Here is a 25,798-nt window from a genome sequence, read left to right on the forward strand (position 1 = left end):
ACTTGAGGGTCCTGTGCAGTATCGTAAATCTGGACAGAGATCTCCGATGTTGTTCCGGGAGTCTTCAGTTCAGTTCAGTTCATTTGTATTTCAAACATTTCAAACATGTGCCTTCACAATCATTACAAAATGTCATTCCATTATTTGTTTGAAAAGGAGTAGGCAGAAGTATTTAAAGTCTGCTGGAGCTTCTCGCCTAGCTTGGGGGTCACTGCATCGAGTGCTCCAATTACCACTACTGTGACCTTCAGCCTCCACATCATCTCGAGCTCTTCTCTGAGCCCTTGGTACTTCTCCAGCTTCTCGTGTTCCTTCTTCCTGATGTTGCTGTCATTCTGTATCGCTACATCGATCACTACGGCCGTCTTCCCCTGCTTGTCCACCACTACAATGTCCGGTTGGTTAGCCACCACCATTTTGTCCATCGTATCTGATCTTAGCTCAGATCAGCTCAGAGCTAAGGAGGATCTTAGCTCAGTCAGTCATTCTCGACCACACTAGGGGGGGTCTCCTACTTTGACCTCGGGACTTCCAGGTCATACTCGGCACAGATGTTCCTGTAGACTATGCTGGCCACTTGGTTATGGCGTTCCATGTATGCCCTGCCTGCTAGCATCTTGCACCCTGCTGTTATGTGCGGGATTGTCTCAGGGGCATCTTTACACAGCCTGGGGGGGTCTTGCCTGGTGTGATAGACCTCAGCCCAACACGTTCTCACTCCCTAAGCGTAATATTTTACGCTATGTGACAAATCGTCAACATTTTACACTTTCGGGTACCCAACACGTTCCTAAATGACAACATCGGAAAAAGAAGAACACATGAGAACGGTTTGGACTCAATCTACACACTTTGTTCATTCTCTTAAAATGGCTTTGGAAAACACTATTTTACGTCATTTAGCTGCTGGTTAAGGTTAGGCATAAGGTTAGGTTTAGGTCTGGAATACATGGCTGGAATGTCTATTACCATGGGGCCGTCATTCCACTGGAATTCAGCCATAAGCCTTCGCGGACCATAAGAACGCAGAAGGTCACCTTTCGTATTCCTCAGGAACACCGCGGGACGTGACAAAACGTCGGTATGCTACGCCCCATGAGTGAGAACGGGCTGCGCAGCCTCTATGGATCTTGTGCTCAGAGCTTGTTCTTGTGCTGCCATGATTAGTGCCTCTGTGCTGTCTTTCAATCCAGCTTTGTCCAGCCACTGGTAGGATTTCTGGATATCAGCCACCTCCTCTATCTGCCGGTGGTACATACCATGCAGGGACCTGTCCTTCCATGATGGTGCCTCCTCTTCCTCCTGTTTCTTGGGTTTCTGCTGCCTGAGGTATTCACTGAGCACGCTGTTGGTTGGGGCCATCTTACTGATGTACTTGTGGATGTTTGTTGTCTCATCCTGGGCTGTGGTAGTGACACTCACCAGTCCCCGGCCCCCTTCCTTCTGCTTAGCGTACAGCCTCAGGGTGCTGGACTTGGGGTGAAACCCTTCATAGATGGTCAGGAGCTTCCTTGTCTTGATGTCAGTGGCTTCTATCTCCTCCTTTGACCAGCTTATTATCCTGGCAGGGTACCTGATCACGGACAGAGCGTAGGTGTTGATAGCCTGGATCTTGTTCTTACCGTTCAGCTGACCTCTCATGACTTGCCTGATCCTCTGCAGGTACTAGATGGTTGCAGCTTTCCTAGCTTTGTGTTCAGGCCTATGCAGAACAGCAGTGGGGACAGCACATCTCCTTGGTAGATCCCGCACTTGATGGTGACTTGTGCTATTGGGCTTGGGCTTGAATTTGGCCTCTAGTGTTGTCCGCCACATCCCCATTGAGTTCCTGCTTACCTCCCCATCCAACAGCGGATCAGCTGGAGGCGCAATCGAAGATTGCAGCGGTCCCAGATCCAGCTGCACACACTGGAATATTCTCCCATGTTGCTTGTCTGTGTTTTGTTGTGTTATGGTGTGTTGATATCTGTGCATTCCTGTATTATCCTTTTGTGTTACACATTTTGATGTTTTCTTTCCCTTGCTACCTAGCCTGACCTGTCTCCCCAATGTGATGTTTGTGTATTGGCTGTACGGTCTGTCATCTCGGTTGTGGGCGACTGCAACTGACAAATAAAGGCTATCTCATCATGATGAAGGCTCTTAGGGTCCTGTTGATCTTGTATAGATCTAGGCATCCCAGGTGTGGGGCACTGAGTCATAGGTCTTCTTGTAATCAATCCAGGCAGTGCACAGGTTGGTCAGCCTGGTCTTGCAGTCTTGGGAGACAGCTCTTTCTACCAGTAGCTGGTGTTTCACTCCTCTTGTATTCCTGCCTATTTCTTTCTGTTCCCCATTATATTGTCTGGCCCATATTGTACTGCATTCACATCATCTAGTAGACCTTCAGAGGGTACTTCACATAGTTTTCACGTAGGATCATATAGTCTTGGAGGCCCAGGTTTCAAGCTTCACCATGATCCTGTCTTTGGAAGAAAGAAGAAAGGAAGGAAGGATGGAATGAAAGAAAGACTATGTCCCCCATGACCTGTCATCCTGGCTCCCCCTTGCTGTAGCATTTGTGTTGTACCTCATCAATCTCTAGCCATCTGAGCAGTTCCTTCTTCTGAATGTTGGAACACTGAGCTCCAAAAATGTCCAAAAACATACATCAAACTGTCATTACCCATTGCCCACATGAGTGTCCCCTAGCAGAACAATCGAGTCCCTAGATGGAGCACTTTCCAGCACCCCACTCAGGGACTCAAGTTGCTGAGAAGCAACCCTTTCTACCGAGGAAAATCCCAATGTACAGAACACAGTAAGAACAAAATCCAAAATTACTCCAGGAAACTGGTTCCAGAGCCCGAGTTATACATTGAGCTGAGCTCAACTATATTTAGTCTGCATCTCGCAACCTCACGCACTAGATGCCTAGTTTGTCTGGACAAACTCATCCTCATCCCTCATCCTCATCCTCAAACTTATCCTCATCCTCAAACTTATCCTCATCCCAGACAAATTTGCTTTGATAGATCCTTACGACAGAGGTCATCACCCAAAGTCCAGCACCCTGAGGCTCTACCATAGTGTTAGAAAGTGTTTTGCCCACTTCCTGATTTCCTGCTTTGTTTTCATGTATGTTGGTCACACCTAAATGTTTCAGATGCAGCGGGTGAGGACAGCAAAGCAGGCAACTGGCACGTCAGTAACCCCCCTCAGAGACATTTAAATGGGAAGACTTCCGTGGAAAGCCAAGGACTCCTCGCACCCTGGACACTCACTTCCCCCCCCCCCCCCCCCCCCCCCCCCCTTGGGTAAACACTACAGGTCGATCAGGTCAAAGACAAACAGACTCAATAAAAGTTTCTACCCACAGGCTGTCAAACATGCCCTACCTCCACCCTGATTGAAGGTTGACTGTGCTGTTTAGATTTATGGACATTTTCACTGTATTTATAAACCGTACTTATTCTAATATAATGCAACCAACATTTCCACCTCTACTCATACCTCTTACACCATGTGCAGCACCACTGATCACATTGCACCTTATATTGCACCTGTTCCTTTATATGGCATATATAACTTGTAGATATTTACATTTTTACATACATTCCCTGTGTAGGTACCTTAAGTTTATTTTTTGGTTTCTCCATTTTTTTTTATTTTTTATTTTTCTCCTCCTCTGTGCGTGCATGGCAGACGAATCCAGAGAAATTGCCGGAACAGCAGCGACACGCGTGTGGCAGGGCATCCAGGCCATCACCAACTACAGGAAGGCAACACCTGCCTGCCATGATGATGTCTCCCTACCAGATGCACAATTTGACGCTCAGAATGATGTGTTGGTGAAGAAGTCCACCCCCCTCACAACGACCAGGTTCTGTGTCTGACCTCTGTGCATGTGAGGAAAACTCTTTGCAGAGTTAACAGCAGTGGGTCCAGATAACATTCCTGGAAGAGTGCTCAGAGACCGTGGAGACCAGCTGACAGATGTCTCTCTGTCTCTCTTCCACAGCATGTCTTTATCCTGTCTTCCTTCTCTCACCCCAACCAATCACAGCAGATGGCCCCGCCCCTCCCTGAGCCTGGTTCTGCTGGAGGTTTCTTCCTGTTAAAAGGGAGTTTTTCCTTCCCACTGTCGCCAAAGTGCTGCTCATAGGGGGTCATATGATTGTTGGGTTTTTCTCTGTATCTATGAAGCGCCTTGAGGCGACTTTTGTTGTGATTTGGCGCTATATAAATAAAATTGAATTGAATAGATGTCCTTACTGACAACTTCAATGTCTCTCTGAGCACTGCTGTTGTCCCAGCATGCCTCAAGGACACAACCATTGTTCCTGTGCCAAAGAAGTCTCCAGTGTCCTGCCACCACGACTACTGTCCCGTTGCACTCACACCCATCATGATGAAGTGCTTGAAGAGGCTCGTCATGACACTGGACCCACTGCAGTTTGCAGCAACCGTCTGTGCACACATATGTACGAATGCTGTTCAAAGACTCCCTCTGCAACTGGATCCTGGACTTTCTGACGGAGAGGCCTCAGACAGTTCGGATCGGCAACAGCATCCAACACCACCACACTGAGCACTGGAGCCCCTCAGGGCTGTGTGCTCAGCCCACTGCTGTTCACTCGGCTGACTCATGACTGTGCAGCAATGCACAGTTTGAACCACATCATCAAGTTTGCCGATGACACGACTGTAGTGGGTCTCATCAGCATGAAAGATGAGTCAGCATACAGAGAGGAGGTGCAACAGCTAACGGACTGGTGTAGAATCAACAACCTGTCTCTCAATGTGGACAAAACAAAGGAGATGATTGTTGATTTCAGGAGAGCACAAAGAGATCACTGCCCACTTAACATCATTGGATCCTCTGTGGAGGTCATCAAGAGCACCAAATTCCTTGGTGCCCACCTGGCGGAGAACCTCTCCTGGTCCCTTAATGCAAGCTCCATAACCAAGAAGGCTCAACAGCGTCTCTACTTCCTGCGGATGCTGAGAAAAGCACATCTTCCTCCATCCATTCTTACCACCTTCTTCAGAGGGACTATCAAGAGCGTCCTGAGCAGCTGCATCACTGTCTGGTATGGTAACTGTACCGTATCGGATTGCAATACCCTACAACAGATAGTGAGAACAGCTGAGAAGATCCTTGGAACCTCTCTTCCCTCCATCATGGACACTTATAGCACTCACTCCGTCCGCAAAGCCACCAGCATTGTGGAGGACCCCATACACCCCTCACACACACTCTTCAGCCCCGTTCCTTCTGGAAAGATGTACTGGAGTATCCGAAGCTCATCCAAAACCTTGGCTGATTGTGACCTAGACCCGTTTTCAGACCTTTGCTCGTGTGATTAGGTAGAGGATCAACAGGGGGTTCATGCCCCCCTTGGGGGACACTCCCATAGTGCTTAAACTTGGGACTCTCCACCATTTGACCCTAGAACTGAAGAAGCTTCTCGGATGAGAGGTGAAACGTCTTCAAGCAACATAAAGAAGTCCAGACGCTTTTCTTTCCAAGCTCCTTGGACTGTTTCTCTATGTGTTAGCCCTGTGAGAAACTCGTAGAGAAGCTCAGCACCTTTTTTGCTCGGTTTGAGACCAACCCTACCTCTACTGCCCTTGCCCCCAACTTCCCCCTCTCCCTTCAGGAACAGGAGTTCAGGAGGAGGTTGAGGGTGGTGAATCCCAGAAGATATCCTGGCTCCAAGGGCATCCCAGGGGCTGTCCGTGCAGGCTTTAACCAAGGCCTTGTGAGGGATCCTCACCAGGCTGTTCAACCTCTCCCTGACTCATGCCACTGTTCCCACCTGTCTGAAGGTGTCCACCATCATTCCCATCTCCAAAAAGACTGGAATAGACAGCTTTAGTGATTACAGATCTATAGCCCTCATGTCTGTAGTCATTAAGTGTTTTTTCAAAGATGACTGCTCCTCCCTAAACCTGGTTCTGCCGAAGGTTTCTTCTTGTTAAAAGAGAGTTCTTCCTTCCTACTGTCACCAAGTGCTGCTCACACAGGGCCATTTGGTTGTTGGCTTTTTTCTATTATCATAGAGTCTTGGCTTTACAAGATAAAGTGCCTTGAGGAGACTTTTATGATTTGGCACCATATAAATAAAGGATGATCTGATATCCTTGTGTTGGTGTGGTCCCCAGATCATCATGAAAATGTTGTTCCAGGTTCAACATTGCAAGTGACCAATCACATTATTGTGACGTTATTCTTTTGCGCACCAACCCATTTGTGCATTTATGAAATTCCAATGTTGCAAGGACAATATCAGTTCTGCTTAGCGTTTATTAAAGGGTTAGGGTCTGTTGATCGGCGGACAAAGGCGGTTTCTCGCAGCTTAAGTACAGTTTTTTGTTTTACGGTGGTTTTTCCCGAAGTCGCAAAAGTATGACATCACAACATTCTGATTGGTCACTTGCAATGTTGATCCTGGAACAACCTTTAGTATGATGATCTGGGAACAATACCAACACGAGAATATCAGATCGTGCATAAATAAAAGTGAATTGAACTTTATCTTTTATGCTGTCCTCTTGTGATTAGAGAACCATAAAAACAGCAAATTGATAAAAACCTGTAAGTCTGTAGTTTAAATTTGGAAATGTCTTTAACAAAGCATATGTGTCTAGTTTTGGTCACTTTAAATTTCCAATAAAAGTGTAGTAACTTTGTTTGCAGAGTGTAGCACCATTTCTCTTCTTGTCAAAATCAATTAACTTCAATTTAATTCAGTTCAGATGATCTGGATTACTGTAAAAACTGCAATGCACATTGTAAAATAACAGCTCTCTAATGACAGAGGAACGTGTTGGGAAATGCTGGCTGCACTGTTTTTGTCTTTTGCTTGTGCTTGGTTTTGTCATTCTAGAGACAAATGTATCAGGTTAGGTATTTATCATGTCATATGTAGACACACTAAAAATCCCACTTGGAAAATAGCAATTAGTATTAGAGCATTACATTCCTAACACTGTTAATGGTAAAGGTAAAAGTTATGTGTGTGTATGACAAGCTTGATGTTAGTAATTTGTCACTGAGCTAAGCGATTTTTTTAAACCCATAAAGCATCTCTGCGCCACTTAGCTCAGCTCATCTCTTCCTCTGCGAGGGGAACAGTCAGAGTGTCAGAGAGCAACAAAGAGACTCAAGGAGGATCGCTCCACAGCTGCTTAACAGATGGCTGGAGCTTACACTGCATTCACTGTTTGTCACATATAGACTGCAGGTAAGCACCAACTCTTTGTTTGGTAATATGACTGCTTACCACAGACCAACTAACACTGTGTTGTATATGCAACAAATGTTGATGTTATCTGAAGAAACCTTTTTTTAAGCTATCAAATCTGTTGGTGTTGATGCAAATTAAGGATGTATATGATCATCTCTGAGTCATCTTGCATCATTGTAACAGTGACATTTGTGGTTTTAGGATTTCCGTGACCTTTAATACAAATATGTTTGGTGCCCTCAGTATGGAATACAATAACCGAGGTGCTTTATTTTAATGATTCTGACGCAGACTTCATCGTCAGCTGTAAATTACACTTGGTGTTGTGTGAAAACAGAACAGCTGGGGGTTAGCATTTTTTATTTTTTTATGGGATGGCCAGAGTTACTTATTTTGGGCCTGTTCTTTGCTGTTTGTCTAGTTCACTGTCAAGTTTCTTCATCTAGTTTGAATTGAACAGACAGCTTTTAAATACAGCACTTTCACACCAGCGGTTTAGGGTTGCGTAGCAACTGTGAACAACAACATTTCATAGATTTTGCACTGTGGATCAAAGTGACTCTTTCCTGAGAGTCTAGATCGTCTAGGCCATGGGTGTCAAACTCTGGCCCGCGGGCCAAATTTGGCCCGCAGCCTAATTACATTTGGCGTGCGAAGCCACACCAAATTACTATTAGAGCTGGCCTACTGGTATTATACAGCTAATATATATATTGTTTAGTATTAAGCTTTGCTTGTTCCATATTCAGTTTTTCAGCAAAACTTGTTTGAGTCCATAAGAAAAGATTCATTCTTATATCTGGAGGAAGGTTTTTTTTTTTTTCAATAAATATTAATGTTAGCCCGCGACTTTGTTCCAGTTTTGAATTTTGGCCCACTGTGTATTTCAGTTTGACACCCCTGGTCTAGGCTATCAAGCAGGCCACTTCCTTTCCTGAAGAAAGTGTAGTCTGAATAGCTGAAATCTTCAAATTTGGGGGAAAGTTGTTGAATCAGCGGAAATACACTGACTGATTAACCTGAAGATCAAAGTGCAGAACTCTTGAAAGTTGAAGTTTACAAGGAAAGTTGGAAACTAGTCAGATATCGTTAAAATGTACATTAGAAAAAGTTAACTATTGAAAAAAGTACATTTAGTGTCAGAATCAGTGTTGCCAACTTAGCGACTTTGTCGCTATATTTAGCGAGTTTTCAGACCCCCTTAGCGACTCTTTTTCTAAAAAGCGACTAGCGACAAATCTGGCGACTTTTTCTGGTATTATTGGAGACTTATTTATGACGACTTTTTGACGTGAAAATGCGTATCGCTCTCACTCTCAACAAGCAGAGGTGCTGCCGTGGGCGCCTCACCCGTGCCAAAGCGCTCACGGGTGGAGGATAGTCCTCCCCCAGCTGCTATCAGGGCAGGAGACGTTCACACCTGTGCGTCCAAACTGCAAATGAATCGCGCATGAGTTCTTCTTTTACTGTTAGGCTGTTTTGTGGATCACAAGGTTTAAAACTACTTATAAACACACACTCTCACACACAAAGTAACTCCACCAGAGTGCCAATTTCGGGTCACTTTTGCCAGTCCAGGCCTGGATAAAGGAGCAGGGTTGGAATTGTGACATTAAAAAACAATAATTGCTAAAATAAATTTAATTTGTAGTTCTAAATAAATTCTAACTGCATTTAGGACGTTTTTTACTCACTTTATGTCTCTTCCACAACGTTATTTCTCTCTCCAACAACGTAGGTTACAATTACATTAGCATGACAAATTATGCAAATTAGGTGATGACGTCATTTGGCGACTTCTAGCGACTTTTAGGACAGCCAATAGCGATTTTCCTTACTAAGGAGTTGGCAACACTGGTCAGAATATTGAAAGCTCACATACTTTAAATCACTTAAGTCTGTAATTATGTCAAATCTCAAACTCAAAACAAAATGTTTGCATGTTCACTCTAATATTGTGTGTGTGTGTGTGTGTGTGTGTGCGTGTGTGTTTGTGTGTTTTGGATTTTATTTTAAAATGCGTATAAATACGTTTAAAACAGACTGAAAAAAGAGGAATTACATTAGATGAGCTGAAATGTGGGGGATTAACTGCAGACAGATAAATGGTTGAAATTCTAATCATCCAGTCAGAAAAGACAAATCTGAAAACCATCAACTGACAACAACTGCCCAGATTTAAACCACCTGTCTGCCAAAGAAAAATTCATCAACTGAAAATACCTGCCAACAGCTTTCGGTCGGACTGCAGGAAATAGTGACGCACTGTTACTCTGCAGCAAATCCCTGGCAAATTTGGTTCAAACTGCATCTAAATCCAAGACCTTAACCAGCAAGTCCACTGGTGTTGCTCCTGGTAAATTGCTCCTGTTGAGCAATTTAAAAACTAGGGTCTTTCCTGCTGTCATTGAAAATACATTGTGCATCTATGCTTCAGTTACAAGGTACTCCCTCCAATCAGATCTGTTCACATCTGTTAGCTTTGAGAGATTCATCGCTGGAAAGAAGAGAAGCGTGCAGCCATTCTTTGAGGGTCAAAGAATGGCTGCAGACTGAAAACACAGCAGCAGCTTTCAGATGAATCCTTTGATTTCTGCCACACTGCCAGTTGCTTCTCTCACTGTAGCTGTCAACAGTGCGTACCATGCACATTGATTATAAAGTTGTGTAGTTCCATGTCTTGGCTTCGTTTTGAAGTTTAAATGGTGTCTATAGATGAACGTATGTGGGAGCAGGTAGAGTTGAAAGAGAAGTCGGTTGAATGAGGATTTAAACACTGAAATACATTAGAACATTTATAAATGAGAAAATATGTTCAAAAGAAGCAGAATCTACGGTTTTTCTAAGTTGAACAGTGTTGGAGATGCCAAAAAAGACTTGGATCTCATTACTGTGAATGCTTAATCAGCATTCACACTAATCTTTCTATAGTATTGCTGAATCTAATAGCTTGGAGCTGATGAATGTTTTCCATGTCAGACGTCTCTATTCCCCTGTCATCGGAATATTGCAGGTTTTCCTCAGCTGTGAGCAGGCACATCATTTTAACACTTTCCACATCGGAGTGTTTTGAACTTACCAGTGACTCATGAGTCACTAATAATTAAAGACATCTCGCAGAGTTAAGAAAGTGCAGAAAGCTAGATTTAAAAACAACAAAGAACTGGTTGCTGTGAAAACACTGAACACACAGTGTTAAGTACGCTCATTATTCCTGTGATGGGAAGCTTCTTCTACATCCAGCAGCGTTGCTCTGTTTCAAGTATAAAAATATTTAATTAAAAAACGTTATCAGAGGATTCCTCATCAGATATCAGCAACTACTCGCTCCTCCTTTCTACATTTTAGCTGATAAAATAACTTTGTCCACATAATCTTCAGAACTCACCTCGTTCAATTTCCTCCTTCCTTCCTTTCTGTGATGAAAACATAAGCTAGCAGCTCTCTGCTGTCCTAGAACTGCACTGGCAGCAGTAAATTAACTGAAGAAGACAAAAAGAAAACGCGAGCCAACAGTGATTGTGTCCTTGTGTTTCTTCTGAACTAATAAATCATCATTGTGAGGCTCTCTGCTCAGGCTGCATGGCTCTGCCAGCTGTGGCTGAGTGTTGTACAACATCTGACAAGAGCTGAGACATGAACAGCATAGTCTTCAGCTGAGAGCACAACGCCTGGACAGCAGCTGCTTAGAAAACTCTGGAACAACACGAGTGAAAAATTCTGATGGTCTGGCAGCCCTGCTGGGGTCAAAGGGCATAGATGACATTAGGAGGGGAAAGGGGAGGGGGCTGGGTCATGCAAAGGTCTATGGTCTTTGAATTCAAGCACTATAATGTACCCACTGCCTTACAGTATATACAACAACTACAGCAAAACTGTAGGTGTGAGGTAGAGTAAATGTAGTTCAGACACAAAGATGCACAGTGAAGGATTCGTGTGAAACTTTACTCGTGAAACTGCAGAAAACAGACAAATAAAATCTGAAAACACTGAATTCAGTTTCAGTTTTATTTATAAGCTGTTCATTTTGTACTTAAGCTACTTCTGCATACTTTGTGGTACAGAAGCCGTTCTCATATCAAAACGTTCAGCTGTTTCTGGAAACGTGTGCTACTGTGCTAAACGTGTTTCTTTTTTCAGACTTTTTAACATATTTAACTTTTCAATAATTTTTTTTCCACTCAAATGAGTGGAGAATGCTTTAAATCCTCTTCAAACCCAACGTATTTTGAAACTTCACTTCAGCATACCTTGAGTTAGAGAAAATGAAACCAAGTGACTTCTTCAGTCTCAGGTTACGTCCACAGTAACACGTTATTGATTGAAAACGCATCTTTTTCTCTCCGTTTTGGCCTCCCGTCCACACTGAGACGCCGTCTTTGGTCAAGGAAAACACAACGTTTTGAAAACGCTCTCCAAAGTGGATACATTTGAAAACGCCGTTTTGGGTCCCAGTGTGGACAGCGAACCCGGAGCCTTTTTGAAAACAGTGATGACGCATTTTAGTCATGTGACCAATTAAACTAAGATAGCAGTTGTTTTGTTTGCTCTCAGTTCTGACAGCCCTATTAAGATTAATATCAGTCTGTACATGCTTCAGATATCTTTTCTTCAAATTCTTTAATTCTCACTCGCGTGTGAAACTTTGTACTTTTGTGTTACTCTCAGCAACAACTCCACCTCATTGTGAGTCCATTTGAAAAACTCTGTGCTTTTCCTCGACATTTTGAGCCGGAAAGTAAATAAACAGCAGACAGAAATGAGGCAGGTCGAATTTTCTTGCATGTCACGCATGCGCAGGACTGGAACGTAAGCGTGTTCAGCCATTTCAATGTGGACAACTCTGTGAAAATGAATGAAAACGATAGTGTGGACGCGGAGCGTTTTCAGACACAGGCGCCATTTTCAAATTTATCCGGGCTAGTGTGGACGTAGCCTCAGACTGCAGGTTTCCAACCTTATAAACAGCACATCTGCACAATGACTGAAACCAGCCCACTGACTGTACAATGGGCTGTGAAGTCAGCTCCAGGTCATTAATATGCAAATTGTCATGACCACTGATCAATAACCATGAGTCCCATTCACAGAGAGTTGAATGGCTGCAATCACAGCATTGTAAGATGGTGACAGATGTACCCTTCGGCCCCCTCGTTGATTCAGAGATGGTCTTTCCCTTTTCACATAAATGACCTCCTTGACTCCGCCCTCAAACCAGCGTTCCTCCCTGTCCAGGATGTTACATCCTCCTCATTGAAAGAGTGTTGTAGTGTCCTGATGACACCCAATTTGTGCTCCATCATCATCATCATCCACTGGAGCAAAACTGGGTGTCATTACGCTACAACACAGAACAAGCACCATTCCCACAAACACTGCATCTCTGTGGCTTTTAAACCCCAGAACATGCTGCACCAAAAATGAGCCGGGCTTCATACATGCAGACTGCACACTCCAGCCCAGGTTTTAGATCTCACCCTGGGTCAACACACCTGAATAAAATGATTAGTTCATTATGAGGCCTCTGGAGAACTTCAAGACATGTTGAGGAGGTCATTTAAATCAGCTGTGTTGGGTCAAGGACACATCTAAAACCTGCAGGACACCAGCTCTCGAGGCCTGGAGCTCCCTGGTCCAGCCTATGTTGGACAAAACCTTAAAACCATCCCAACCTTCCCTCCCAAGAAGATTTAATTGGGAATTGAAATGGTAATATGTTTGTAAGGTCTGAAAGTTTAATGTTATTAGAATCTATTTATTCTAATTCTGTCCAACTACAAACTATTGAGTTTGTCCTGTAGACACAGTAATTAAATAAATTAAATATAAATTAATTTATATGATGGAAATGTATTCCTGTAGACACAGTAATACATTTCCATCATATAAATTAATTTTGTGCTCCAATAGGGAGGTTTAAATACCTTTGATATTCCAATTCTCGTGTATTGCGACGACCAGTATGTCTGTGGAAAACTGCAAATGGGTGACCGTGTTCATCCTTGTCTGGTCCCTCTCTCCAGGGTGAAACATTGTGATATGAGCTGTTGGTGGGTGAGTTATATAGAGCTGTTATCCAATGAATAAAAGACTTTCCAAAACCAAAGTTGTGAAAAAACGATGAAAAAGGACCAGTTAAAGATTTGTTCTGATTCTAGTGACATTAATATCGCTTTTGTTTTGTGAGGCTGTGCCAGGCTAATGAGGTAGAATAATTTTCTAATTTTCTATTATTAATGTCTGCCTTTGATGAATTGTGTTTTATCATTGTGAATTATTGAGGGGAGAACTGCTTCTAACCTGTAGATGTAAGTGATTTAGCGATAACTTTAATGTTGATATTGATTAATGACAAAGGCCAGTAGATAGATGTCTCGTGTTAGTATTCATTTTATTCAAATATTCTTCATATGGGAAGGAACTCGGCGCTTATTTTTAATTTTGGTCATTGATCTGATAAATACACCGCGTTCCAAATTATTATGCAAATGATATTTTCCTCTTTTTTTCCTAAGCAGGCGATTCAAATGACAGTCGGTCATTCGAGTCATCAACCATTAGAGTATAATTCAAATGTTACTGAACAAACCTCCCAATGAAAACAGTGTTTTTCAAAAATAAAAAACTTAAAATGCTTTGTTCCAAATTATTACGCACACAGAGTTTCAAAGGTTTTATAGGTTGTAGAGAAGTGAAAACGGTCATTTGTTGAATTTGCAGCATTAGTGGATCAGTTTCACTGACATCAAAAGTTATTTCAATCAAAAACATCCTAACAGGTCGAGTTACACATTAACACAGGACCCCTTATTTGATAGCAGTTTTACAATTCTTGCATCCATGGAACTTGTTTCTGGAAAGTTTCTGCTTGAATGTCTCTGCAGGATGTCAGAATAGCCTCTCAGAGCTGCTGTTTGGATGTGAACGGCCCCCCACCCTCATATTCTTTTACTCGAGGATGCTCCAAAGGTTCTCAGTAGGATTGAGGTCAGGGAAGAATGGGTTCCTCTCCTTTCATGCCGATAGCAGCCAAAGATGCAGAGGTGTTCCTCGTAGCATGAGATGGTGCATTGTCTTGCATGAAGATGGTTGTGTTGCAGAAAGCACAGTTCTTCTTTTTGTACCAGGAAGAAAGTGATCAATCAGAAACTCCACATCCTTTGCAGAGGTTATTTTCACTCTATCAGGGACCCTAAAAGGGCCGTCCAGCTCTCTCCCCGTGATTCCAGCTCTAAAACGACTCCACATCCTTTTAGCTGACGGCGCAGCCTTATTGGGACATGGTGGCCATCCACCAACCATCCACCTCTGCATCCATCTGGACCATCCAGGGTGGCGCTGCACTCATCAGTGACCAAGACTGTTTGAAAGTCTTCATGTGGTTCTGGGCGCACTGCAGCCGTTTCTGCTTGTGAGCATTGGTTAGGGGTGGCCGAACATCAAGCTGCCAGTCTCTGGAGGATCCTACAGCTTGACATTCGCAGGCACCAGCAGCTTGAAATATCTGTTTGCAGCTTTGTAATGGCCTTTTAGCAGCTGCTCTCTGGCAGAAACCTTCATCATTGTGCTTTTATCTGCACGAACCCGTGTGTGCTCTGACTCAGCCACAAATCTCTTAACATTATGGTAAATGGCCTATATTTGTATAGCGCTTTACTTAGTCCCTATAAACCCCAAAGCGCTTTACACTACATCCACACATTCACACACACATTCACACACTGGTGATGGCAGCTACATTGTAGCCACAGCCGCTCTGGGGCGCACTGACAGAGGCGAGGCTGCCGGACACTGGCGCCACCGGGCCCTCTGACCATCACCAGTAGGCAACGGGTGAAGTGTCTTGGCCAAGGACACAACGACCGACACTGTCGGAGCCGGGGCTACCTACTAACACTGATGTGACAATAAATACGATATACTGTGTGCAAGGCCTTCAATAGACAGATATAATAACCAACTATTGTCTTTGATGTGGCTTTTCTTCTTTTATTAATAATTGTGCCAAAGCCACAACTGTGTGACAAGGATTAAAACAGAATGGCTACATAGATCTTCAGAGTGCTTTATTTAAAATACACTAAGGTGATAGTTTGTATCCATTTTCAGGAAAACCACACTATGTATTCTGCAATAGCTCTTGTGCACACTGGACAAGGGTGTATTTGTGCCCACTATTTAGAGCAAAGTGTCTATCAGTCAGAAGGTCATCCTGAGTGTACATTCAAGATACCAAACCCCACATAATAAAATGTGTTGGGAAAAGTGTTTTACATCAGTCTGTAAGGAGAGCTGCAGATGCAATAGACGAAACACACTGGGAGGGGGGAATTCTCTTCATCCAACATGCAATTTCTTTATAAAGATACAGATAACCAGGCAGCTCAAGTCGGTGGTATGAACAACGAAAGAAGAATCATGTACAAACTTAAAACTGTTAAAAAAGGCTACAGGGCTACTACCCAGGGATGGGAAGCTCAAATCTGAACGTTTCGTGTTAAGTTTCTCAAGCATAAATGATGCTTGAGATGATGCTTCTATCCCCGGATGGCTTGGGGATAGAAGCTCCTCTTGAGTCTCTCTGTCCTTGCCCGGATGATGCAGAACCTTCTACCAGATTGCAGAAGTTGGAACAGTTTGTTGGCAGGATGGGACGGGTCCTTCAGTATCTGCTCTAGTCCGACATCTCCTGGTGTAGATGTCCTGAAGCGAGGGGAGAGCAATCCTGCAGCAGCATTCTGCAGGATTTTGGTCTTTAACACTGCTGTTCCCAAACCACAATGTTCTGTGTGAGGATGCTCTCCACAGCGCCTGTATAGAAAATCCTGAGGATCTTTGGAGAGACCCTGAACTTCCTCAGTTGTCGTAGGTGATACAGGCGCTGCCTAGCCTTTTTTTGTCCTGGACCTGAATGTGGGCAGACCATGTCAGGTCTGAGGAGATGTGGACACCAAGATACTTGAAGGACTGCACCCTCTCCACTGATGATAATGGGCTTGTAGTCTCTGTGCTGACTCCTTCTGAAGTCCACCACCAGCTCCTTGGTCTTGCCAATGTTCAGCTGGAGATGGTTGTCCTGGCACCACGATGCCAGATTCTTCACTTCATCCATGTAGGCCGCCTCATCGTTGTTGGAGATGGCGCCCAACACCACTGTGTCATCAGCAAACTTCACACTGGTGTTGGAGCCGTGTGGGAGTAGAGCAGTGGCGAGAGGACACATCCCTGAGGTGCTCCTGTGTTGATGGTGATGCTGTTAATAATAATAATGGATTGGATTTATATAGCGCTTTTCAAGGCACCCAAAGCGCTTTACAATATTTTACAATTCCACTATTCATTCAGTCTCACACACTGGTGGAGGCAGCTACAGTTGTTGCCACAGCTGCCCTGGGGCAGACTGACAGAAGTGAGGCTGTCCCATCAGCCTCTGGCCAACAGAGCAGGTGAAGTGTCTTGCCCAAGGACACAATGACCGAGACTGTCCGAGGCGGGGCTCGAACCGGCAACCTTCCGGTTACAAGACAAACTGCCAACTCTTGAGCCACGATCGCCCCGACAGATGTTAGAGAGGCATCTACCCACCCTCACCACCTGAGTTCTCCCAGTGAAGAACTCCAACACCCATGCACACAGGCGGCTGTTGAGTCCCAGATCCCTGAGCTTTGTGAACAGTCTGCAGGGCACTATTGTGTTAAACGCTGAACTGTAATCAACAAACAGCATTCTCACATAGTTACCCTGTTTCTTGTCCACGTGGCTGAGGGTGGTGTGCAGGACGTGGGCGATGGCGTCCTCTGTGGATCTGTTGGGTCGGTAGCGGACTGGAGCGGATCTGTGGTGTCTGGGATGGAGGAGGAGATGATGTTCTTCAGCAGCCTCTCGAACGCCTTCATTAGTACCGAGGTCAGTGCAACTGGCCGGTAATCGTTCAGGGATGAGGGTCTGCTGTTCTTGGGCAAGATGGAAGTGAAGACACCTGCTAGCTGGTCAGCGCAGCAGACGGCCGGTGATGCCGCCTGGCCCCGCCGCTTTCCTTGTGTTCACATGGTCAGAATTAGCCAATGAAAATGTGATAAAAGTTAAAAAAGGAAAATTTTGTATTTTCATTTAAATACCCTGACAAGGCACACCTGTGAAGTGAAACCATTCAGGTGCATCATGAAGCTCATTGAGAAGCAAATAGTGGCTACTTTGAGGAATCTAAAATATAAAACAGATTTAGAGTTTTATATTATCTTTATAATCCCATCTTCAATTCAATTTTATTTATATAGCGCCAAATCACAACAAAAGTTGCCTCAAGGCGCTTCTTGCTTAATTAATTAATTAATTTAATTAATTAAAAAGTCACACTACGCCAGCTTGTAGCTTTGTTTGAGAGTGTAGAACAAACCTGATGACAGGAAGTCCCAGAAAACTTAAAAGTAATAAAAAACATCAAAAGTTTGAGAGCTGTGAGCGAAAAACGAAGCCACAAACAGAAACCTGTGTGCTTATTACAGTAAACACAACAGTCTCGTATGTTTTACTTTAAGAATTCATTTCTTGTGATCAACACAAATATTAACAGAGGGAGATACTTGATGAACCACACTGATCATTACAGTCTGTGCACTGGGCTTGTCTGCATCATCGTTTCACAGCATAATCATGACGTGGCGATAGCCAAATTGGCCAGCAGATGTCGCCACGGAGTTGAGTTTCAGATCGTTTCGAAGCCTCGAGACACGTTTGGGTCAAAATCATCAGCAAAAGCGGAGCCATTACACCACAATGTCACATTATCTGACATCATCTGTACACGTCTGTCCTTCTAAAGGTATAATCTATAACTGGAGTCAGACAATTCAGTGCCTCATGTAACACAAAAATAAGTAAACATGGCTTTAAACAAAATAATTTAGAGTGTCATACGCAAATCTGTTCAAGACTTTGCTTATATTACATCTGATGTGGGTACATTTGTGTTTTCAGTGACATATTACTGAAACACTAATTTCATGAAGAATAATGCAAATTCATAATTCATTCTCTCTGTAAATTAAATGCTGTATTATCCACGTTTTAAAAAGGGTCCAATTTTCAAGCATTTCCAGTAGTAACACAGCTGACGACAACATTAAGTTCCTTCTTTTAGCAATCAGTTGTGTTGGCGCTGTATGAATATGGTCACACATGCACAGCAGTAAGTGTGCCTACATGCATGTATGGATGGGAATGTGTCTCTAGAACTGATCTTTAATCATTTGCATCAAACAAACAGCAGGGGGCAGGTTGTTCTACGTCTGTCTCTGAATCACTCACATCAAGTATCTGGAGTCAAGATTGAATGTTTTACCTCACATACGAACACTCTTACACACTCCAGTTATATTTGAGTTTGAGGAAGAAGCCGGTGTAATGAGTCAGCTCAAAATAACATGAACAACCACATATAAGGTTAACTTTAACTGAAGCCTGACTTTGCTTAACAGAAAATGACGACCTTGCAGAAATCTAAACCGAACCTTTTCTGGTTCTTACCAGTTTTTCACACACAGACGTGTTGCACGTGACCTCAGGACTCACTGTCCTGTTGTGTTTTTATTGTCAGTCCCATTATCATGCTCTTGCCCTTCTCTCATTTATTCTTAATGCTAATTAGTTGCAGATAGCTTGCTGCTCGATTAGAAACCTTGAGAACGTGGAGCAAAGTGGTTCGATTCTTCATGGCTCCCATCTGATCCCCATCAGGTTTTTCACAGCTGTGTAAGTATTTGTTGGGTTTTTGGTTTCTATTAGTCTACGTCGCAGGACAAGTTTAGTGAAGAAGCCTGAATCTGACAACCCAATGTGTGTCTGCTTCATGATCGGTTCACGTATCGCTGGAAAAAAAATTCTTTAAAAGGTAAAATTTATGAATAATAATTTTAAAATCTGCTGAATTAAGAGGTTTACTTTTTAAGTTAAATACTTTTCCATACTCCATCTACTCTGTTATACGCCTGCTGAGGTCATCTGTTACTTTGATAAATCACTTGATGTCATTTACCTGGTAATGCTAGCTGTGTTTTCACACAAAGCACAGGTTGTAACTGATCTCAGTGCATTTAGCTGTGCATGTGCAATTCACCAGACAAGCAGCTGCCGGCATCTCAGCTCTGCACAGCTTCAGTCGTTGTTAACGAGATGGACACGCTAGCGTAACATAAGGATTCACGACAGCACATCTGATATTAAAGGAGAGAGATCGCTTTACTTTCGTACGTTTTAATTTAGACAAGAGGAGCATTGCTTGTCTCGCTCGCTCTGAGGGAATGCCACAAGTTTCTCCCTTGGTTGAAACTAAAAATAAAGACACATCCTTGGAACAAGTTCTCAGTGCATTTTGACTTTCATAGCATAAGAACACAGAAAAAAACAACAGATTTCATAATTTAAACATTCGTGTCAAACGTCTGAGTGATAATGATCTAAAGAGAATGAGTTGGACAGAAAACAAAACCAGTATCTTTTGACAGTTTTACAATACCCAATAAAATAAAATCAAACCCTTAATTAAACCACAGAAAATGTGTTGTCTTGTTGCTATGGTTACATTAAGTGAACCTTTAGCTGCAGCTACATCCTGCTGTTGGCACTCGCTGTTAGACGCTACGAGCACAGAGTGAGTGTTGTGGTGGGGAATAACGAGAAGATGAGAGAGCAGAGAGAGACAGGAAGCAGAGTTTAATCACTGCTAATAATTAAATATAGTGCTGGCGTGAAAACAAAGAGGTGAAGAAGAAGTGCTCCGTGCATCATGGGAAGCCCCCCAGCACCCGAAGCATATTGCAGCATATCTACAAGATGGTTCAGGTCACCTGATTAAAACTTTACTTTTAGTAAAAAGTAGAATCCACAATCTATGTCCTCCCTACTGTAGTGTTACCTTCAATAACAGCTCAGACCCCGTACAGCCAGTTAGCATAAATAGAAAGCTAAATAAAACTCACTGACCTCTGAAAGCATGGGACTGCTTTTGCAGGGGTTGTGTTGTTACTGTAACACAGAATTACACTACATATGATTAATGTCACAGAACAAAGTGGAAGACGTTTTGTTCAGGAAATAAAACTAAACTGTAGCAGTCGGGCTAAACTCGTGCACTGTTCAGGAGTTTTATGAACGCCCTAAATCATATTTATACTCTGTTATAAATGTTCTGGCATTCCAGTTCAGGAGACAAATCCCCAATAAAACTCCTCTTTTCTTGGCTAACATTATCTCCTTCTACACTTGATTTGAGCTATTTGTCTCTTAATAGCCGTCCATCTCCATCAGCCACTGCTATGACACATTAAATCACATACTCACTTTCAACTAAAAGTAACTAAAGATATGCATGTTTATTAGCTGTTACTAACAATCAACTGTATTGCAATTTGCAATATTTAAAATTTACAACAGCAGCCCTCCTGCAAGAACATTTCCACACATTCATTAGAAACTACATGTGCATGTAGAGTGTCTCAATTTTCTTTCATTAATATAATCAGAAAATCTTTCTTGCAGCAGGAATCCTCTGTTTGACTTCAGCGTTGCCGCAGTAGTATTATAGCCTCCATAACGTCTGTTTGTTACAGATACTGCAGGTAAAACCCTGTTACATGGCATCGTTTAGTGTTCACGTGTACTGACTCTTATGCCTCAGGATGAGAACCCAGTGGTTAAATTATAGTTCGGAGGGTTTTGAGACATATTTAGGCTGATTCAGCAAAGCAGTTTCAAAAACACCGTCTACAGCTGATCTACCAGCCATAGCGTCCATACGGCTGATCAAGCCTACTGTTTACACCATGGGCTCAACTGCTTAACAATTAATATTCTTATTAAACTGATGGTATGTTTGATACTGTGTTAGCTCCCTTTAATTTCATGTGTCACTACCAACAAGAGAGCCAGGCTTCATCCTGCAGCTGAGAGACGAGCGGCGCTTAGCTAAACACAATCAGCAGAAGACGAAGCTTTTCCTGCTCTTCCTCCACCATCAGTCAGTAGTCCCTTTCAATCAGTGCAGCGTCTTCGTGGCTCTACTTCAAATCTTCTCTGCAGTGACTGGGTTTTTAAGAAATTAGGTTCTTGCACATGTCAACATTAATTTTTGGTAGCAGTGTCTCTCGCAGCGTGACAGTGTTATTTCTGTTTCTGATCTTTCCAGTAAGATTTAGCCGTCGTATTCCTCGTTAGTGTGTTCGAATCCATTTCTGTGGTGATCCATACTTTTAGACACGAGGCCGGCTCTTATTTTTTCAGTGCAGCACGGTCAGCTGACAGTCGAAGCTACGCGGCAACATGGCCGATCAGGTATATGTTATCGTAGAGGTGGCCTACGAAGTCATCCGAAACATTGTGCGCCGCTCGTCGTGTGTTCCTGATAAACTCCCTCTTGGACATTTTGTTTTTCACGTGTGGGCTGGTGAGGTCGATGGAGAGCAGGATAAGGCTGTAGCACAGCACATACACAGCATCTGCAGAGAGAAGGCACCAGATTGGGATTGGAGAGAGGAAAAGGAAGTGGAAAAACTTGTAAATCTGAGCGATTTCTACTACTAAATAGCTCTAGAGCATTCTTGTTTCCAAGCCTTTCCAGAGGGGACAGGTGGTTAGATTACCAATTCCATGAAAAGGCAGTAATCCATCCCTCTCTAGTCTTGGGCTCTAAAGTGTCAGACTAATCCTGCCACACAAGCAGTTCAGACGAGTTAGCAATAATCCAGAGAGGCATTGGTTTCTCTATGTTCTGCTGACATTAACAAAGCCTTTGGTAAATGCACAGACCATTAACAATGCTGAGGCCAGAATAAAACCTTCTGACATCCTTATTATGTGGCAGTGAATGAGGTTTTCATGTCATGTCTGCATACTACAGTTTGTTGTTACGACAGCAGAACGATGAAAATCACACTCCCTCGACATTTCTGAATCTGAAAAACTGAAGTTTCCAGTTTTACTCTTATTATCATTTATCTGTTTCACAATACAAATACAAGACGGTTCGCAGTCAATGACAATATCAGTTTAACAGTTCTTGCAGAAACAAAATATCCACGAATGTTAGCATCTTAGCGTGTGCTGGGCATCTGTTTTAATGCTAGCACCAAAGAAAAGGTTTTACAGTGAGTTGAATGTGAGGGTGGACATTATGAAAGGACTTGGACTGGCAAGGCAGAGAGATTATTACGATGGAAAAGATGTGCAGCAGATTAAGGATAGCAGTGGCTATGTGCTAACAGGTAAAGATAGTGTGTTGAGTAGATAAAAGGCGTACTTTAAGGAGTTGATGAACACAGAAAATGAGAGCGAGGAGGGCGGATGGAGGACAGAGAAATCAGGGCCGCTGTGAAGCAGATGAAGAGTGGAAAGGCAGGTCGTTCAAATGACGTACCATATCTTATTTTGGAGGAGTTTTTGATCAGACTATTTAACACAAGTGTGGAGAGTGAAAGGATGGCTGAGGAAGGGTACTGGTACAGTGTTTCCACAACAAGAGTGATGTGCAGCAACATCAGAGGGATAAAGCTGATGAGCCATCTTCATGCCAAGAAAGAGCACTACAGATGCAAATGGGATGTTCTTTGAGAGGGTCAAATGGAGCTGCTAGTTAATGTGTATGAGGAAGTCAGAATATCAGAAGCATAAACAGCTGGGGAAGGATAGTAAGGAAGTGAGACAGTGGTGAGGTGTGCGGTCGGAGTGACAGATGGATTCCAGGTGGTTGTGGAATTACATCAGGGATCAGCTCCGAGCCCCTTCTTGTTTGCTATGGTGATGGACAAGTTGACAAATAAGGTCAGGCAGGAGTCTCCATGGACTTTGATGTCTGCAGATGAGAGCAGGTGAAAGAGAGCTTGCAACAGTGGAGCTATGCTCTGGAGGGAAGAGGAATGAAAGTCAGCAGGAGCAAGACAGAATCCGGTGGTTAAGTCTGACGTCTCTAGCCGTGTCTGGGCCTAAACTCCGCTGCAGGTCCATATATCAAACGATCACTATGGCATTACTGAGAGTTAAAAACTGTCTAAAGTCTTTCATCTTTAATAAAATGATCAGCGTTCTGCTCTACCAGGTGTAACAATTGAGTTTAACATCCAGGCATCCATGAAAACGGAATTTGTGACATTTAACGGAGTTAGAAGTTAGCAGGAAGTTAGCTCGCTAGCTTCTATCTAAATACAATATAGCAGACGTTCCCAAAGTGTGGGGCCCGCCCCCTAGGGGGGGGCGCGGCATGAAAAGGGAAAAAAAAAAAAAAACGCAAAGCAGGAGATGAAGCATCGCTGAATGTGTTTCCAAACCAACTTCATTCTATGGTGAAGCACATCTTCCCTTTGGTTTCACCTGCACAAGTGCCGAGGTAGGTCTCCCTGCAGGATTGGTTTTCCCTTCGTTAGGAGCAGCGCTGGGCTGTTTAAATCACGGACAAACAGTATCCCACATTCTTGATTTGTAGTTCACAAACACTTGTTGTAATGACTAACTACTCCTGACATTTTGGAGATGTTTGCTCTTTATACAGTAAAGTTACAGCGGGATACAAATAACATCAGGCTGATCCTGCCACAATTTAAAAATGTATTGATAGCAATGTTGAATATTATTACACAGGAAAAAAAAAACAACTACATGTAAAATAATTACACCGTGACGCCTCTGCCTTTCTAAATGGAGGGACAGTAACTGCGTGTATATGTAAGCGTGTAAACCTGCAGACAGTCAGATTAACAGTATTTCGTCTCTATCATTCTGCAATTCATCTCATGTAAACAATAACGTGCACACAGCGTGAGGTGAAAAAAGGCACATACCTTTGACACTGCGTGACGAACTCCGTATTCCTCGTCCACACGTAAACGCAAAAAAGGAGTTTTAAAAAATCTCTGTTCTCGGTGATTCGAAACGCCGTTTACGTGGACGAAACAGCTGAGTTTTCAAAAATACCCGTGTAGGTGTGGACGTAGCGTAAAAGAGTTAGTAGTTTATTTTCTTACTACCTGTAATTTATTGCAGATTACTTGTATTTGCTTAATTGTTTACTAAATGTTTGAGGTGTGAAATAAACCGCAATGGAGCAAAATATGGGCGTGTGTGGTTGGAGGATGTGTTCGTGCGTGCGCGCGCGAGGGGGGGGCGCGAACATTTTTCTTGTAAAACAAGGGGGGCCCAGCAAAAAAAGTTTGGGAACCACTGCAATATAGCATGTCCTGACTGCGGGGTTTTGGAAACTAATTCAAACGTACGTTTAGAAAACTAAACAGCAGTGACGTTTGTAGGGTTACTGAAGTTTGGCTAGCTGGTATATAATGATGTGCTACATGACCGCTAGCAACACAGCTATGTTAGCATAATATAAACAAGCTAACTTTCTTCCCACTCGATAAAAGTTAACGTGAGTGTTCTCGTGGTCAGGAACAAATGTAATCACATGGCAGGATGCTGTAAAAGGACCAAACTTCAGCAGGAGAACAACTGAGATAATCCATCCACAATACGAGGTTAGTCATTCATATACTGCTGCATGGGCTGGGCTGTAGTTACATCCTAAGGTTTTAAAAACTGAGCTTAAATAAATGATTAGCAGTAATAAAAGCCGAGGGAGGTCAACAGTGATCACTGACTGTTTTAGGAGTTTTTTGAGATTAAACAGAAGAAAATACAAAACATTAAACATGTTAACAACACAAAAGCCATATTAAACGCAGACTACTTTAGGCCCGGAAGTAGGATTCGTCACGTCATCACTTAACGACCGGATACACTTGTGTGTATGAGAGGCAGACAGGTGCTGAGGTGAACACAGAGCAGAAAGAATGAAAGGGGATGGATTTAAATATGCTGGGTCAACCGTTTAACGCAACGCACAAGAAAGGTGAACAAGTGCACGCAGGGTGGAGTGGGTGGAGATGGACGTCAGGGTGATTTGTTATAAAAGGACAACAAGAGTGAAAAGGAAGGTTTACAAGATGATAGTGAGACCTGCTATGATGAATGGTTTGGAGATGAATTCAGAGAAGCAAGGATTAGATGGTTTTGGACGTGTTTAGAGAGGGGATAGTGGACACATTGGACAAAGGATGTTGAATTTAGAGCAGTCAGACATGAAGAAAAGAGGCCCACAGAGGAGAGGACATGCACGGGTTGGTTGGACAGAGGAGGATGCGAGGGATACGGTGAAATGATCCTATGTGACAAAGGAAGCAGCTGAAGTGGAAGAAGACAGTTAATTCATTTTTCACTCTTCTATCAAAGAGCCATCTCGAGGCCCAGACACACTGGTGACACTTAAGTTAACTCCTGTACTTAAAGCAGGAACTCTAAGTACTAACCAGGACTGAGGCCTAGCTCTCGAACAAGCCCAGGGTTACAGGTACAAAACCTGTGGCTGAACTTGGTAATAAGGGTTTCCAGATATTCTCCTCTCTCCTCGGGCGCATGGATGTGTCTGAAGAAATCCCTCAGAGCGTTGGGGAGAAACTGGTTACTGAAGTTATGGAGCTTCACCAACTCATCCAGGACATCCCGTCTGCCCACACAGAAACACACAGTCA

At 43.2% G+C, this 25,798-nt stretch overlaps 1 protein-coding gene across 3 annotated transcripts in view; it reads right to left on the reverse strand.

Annotated features, from left to right (window-relative positions):
- fbxo8 (F-box protein 8) overlaps positions 1-25,798 on the reverse strand; it is an 80,126-nt gene that overhangs the window by 46,067 nt on the left and 8,261 nt on the right. For 2 of the 3 annotated variants that reach the window (XM_085163015.1, XM_085163016.1), the window contains exons 7-8: positions 25,577-25,773; positions 14,080-21,724 (exon numbers count right to left, since the gene is read on the reverse strand). In XM_085163015.1, coding sequence (XP_085019141.1) covers positions 21,537-21,724; positions 25,577-25,773 — 385 coding nt within the window. In that variant the 3' untranslated portion in view covers positions 14,080-21,536. Of the gene's footprint in view, positions 1-14,079; positions 21,725-25,576; positions 25,774-25,798 lie in introns of those variants that run through there. The other variant, XR_014874574.1, reaches the window with a different exon arrangement.

Source organism: Neolamprologus multifasciatus, chromosome 6, assembly GCF_963576455.1.
Source record: "Neolamprologus multifasciatus chromosome 6, fNeoMul1.2, whole genome shotgun sequence".
NCBI lineage: Eukaryota > Metazoa > Chordata > Actinopteri > Cichliformes > Cichlidae > Neolamprologus > Neolamprologus multifasciatus.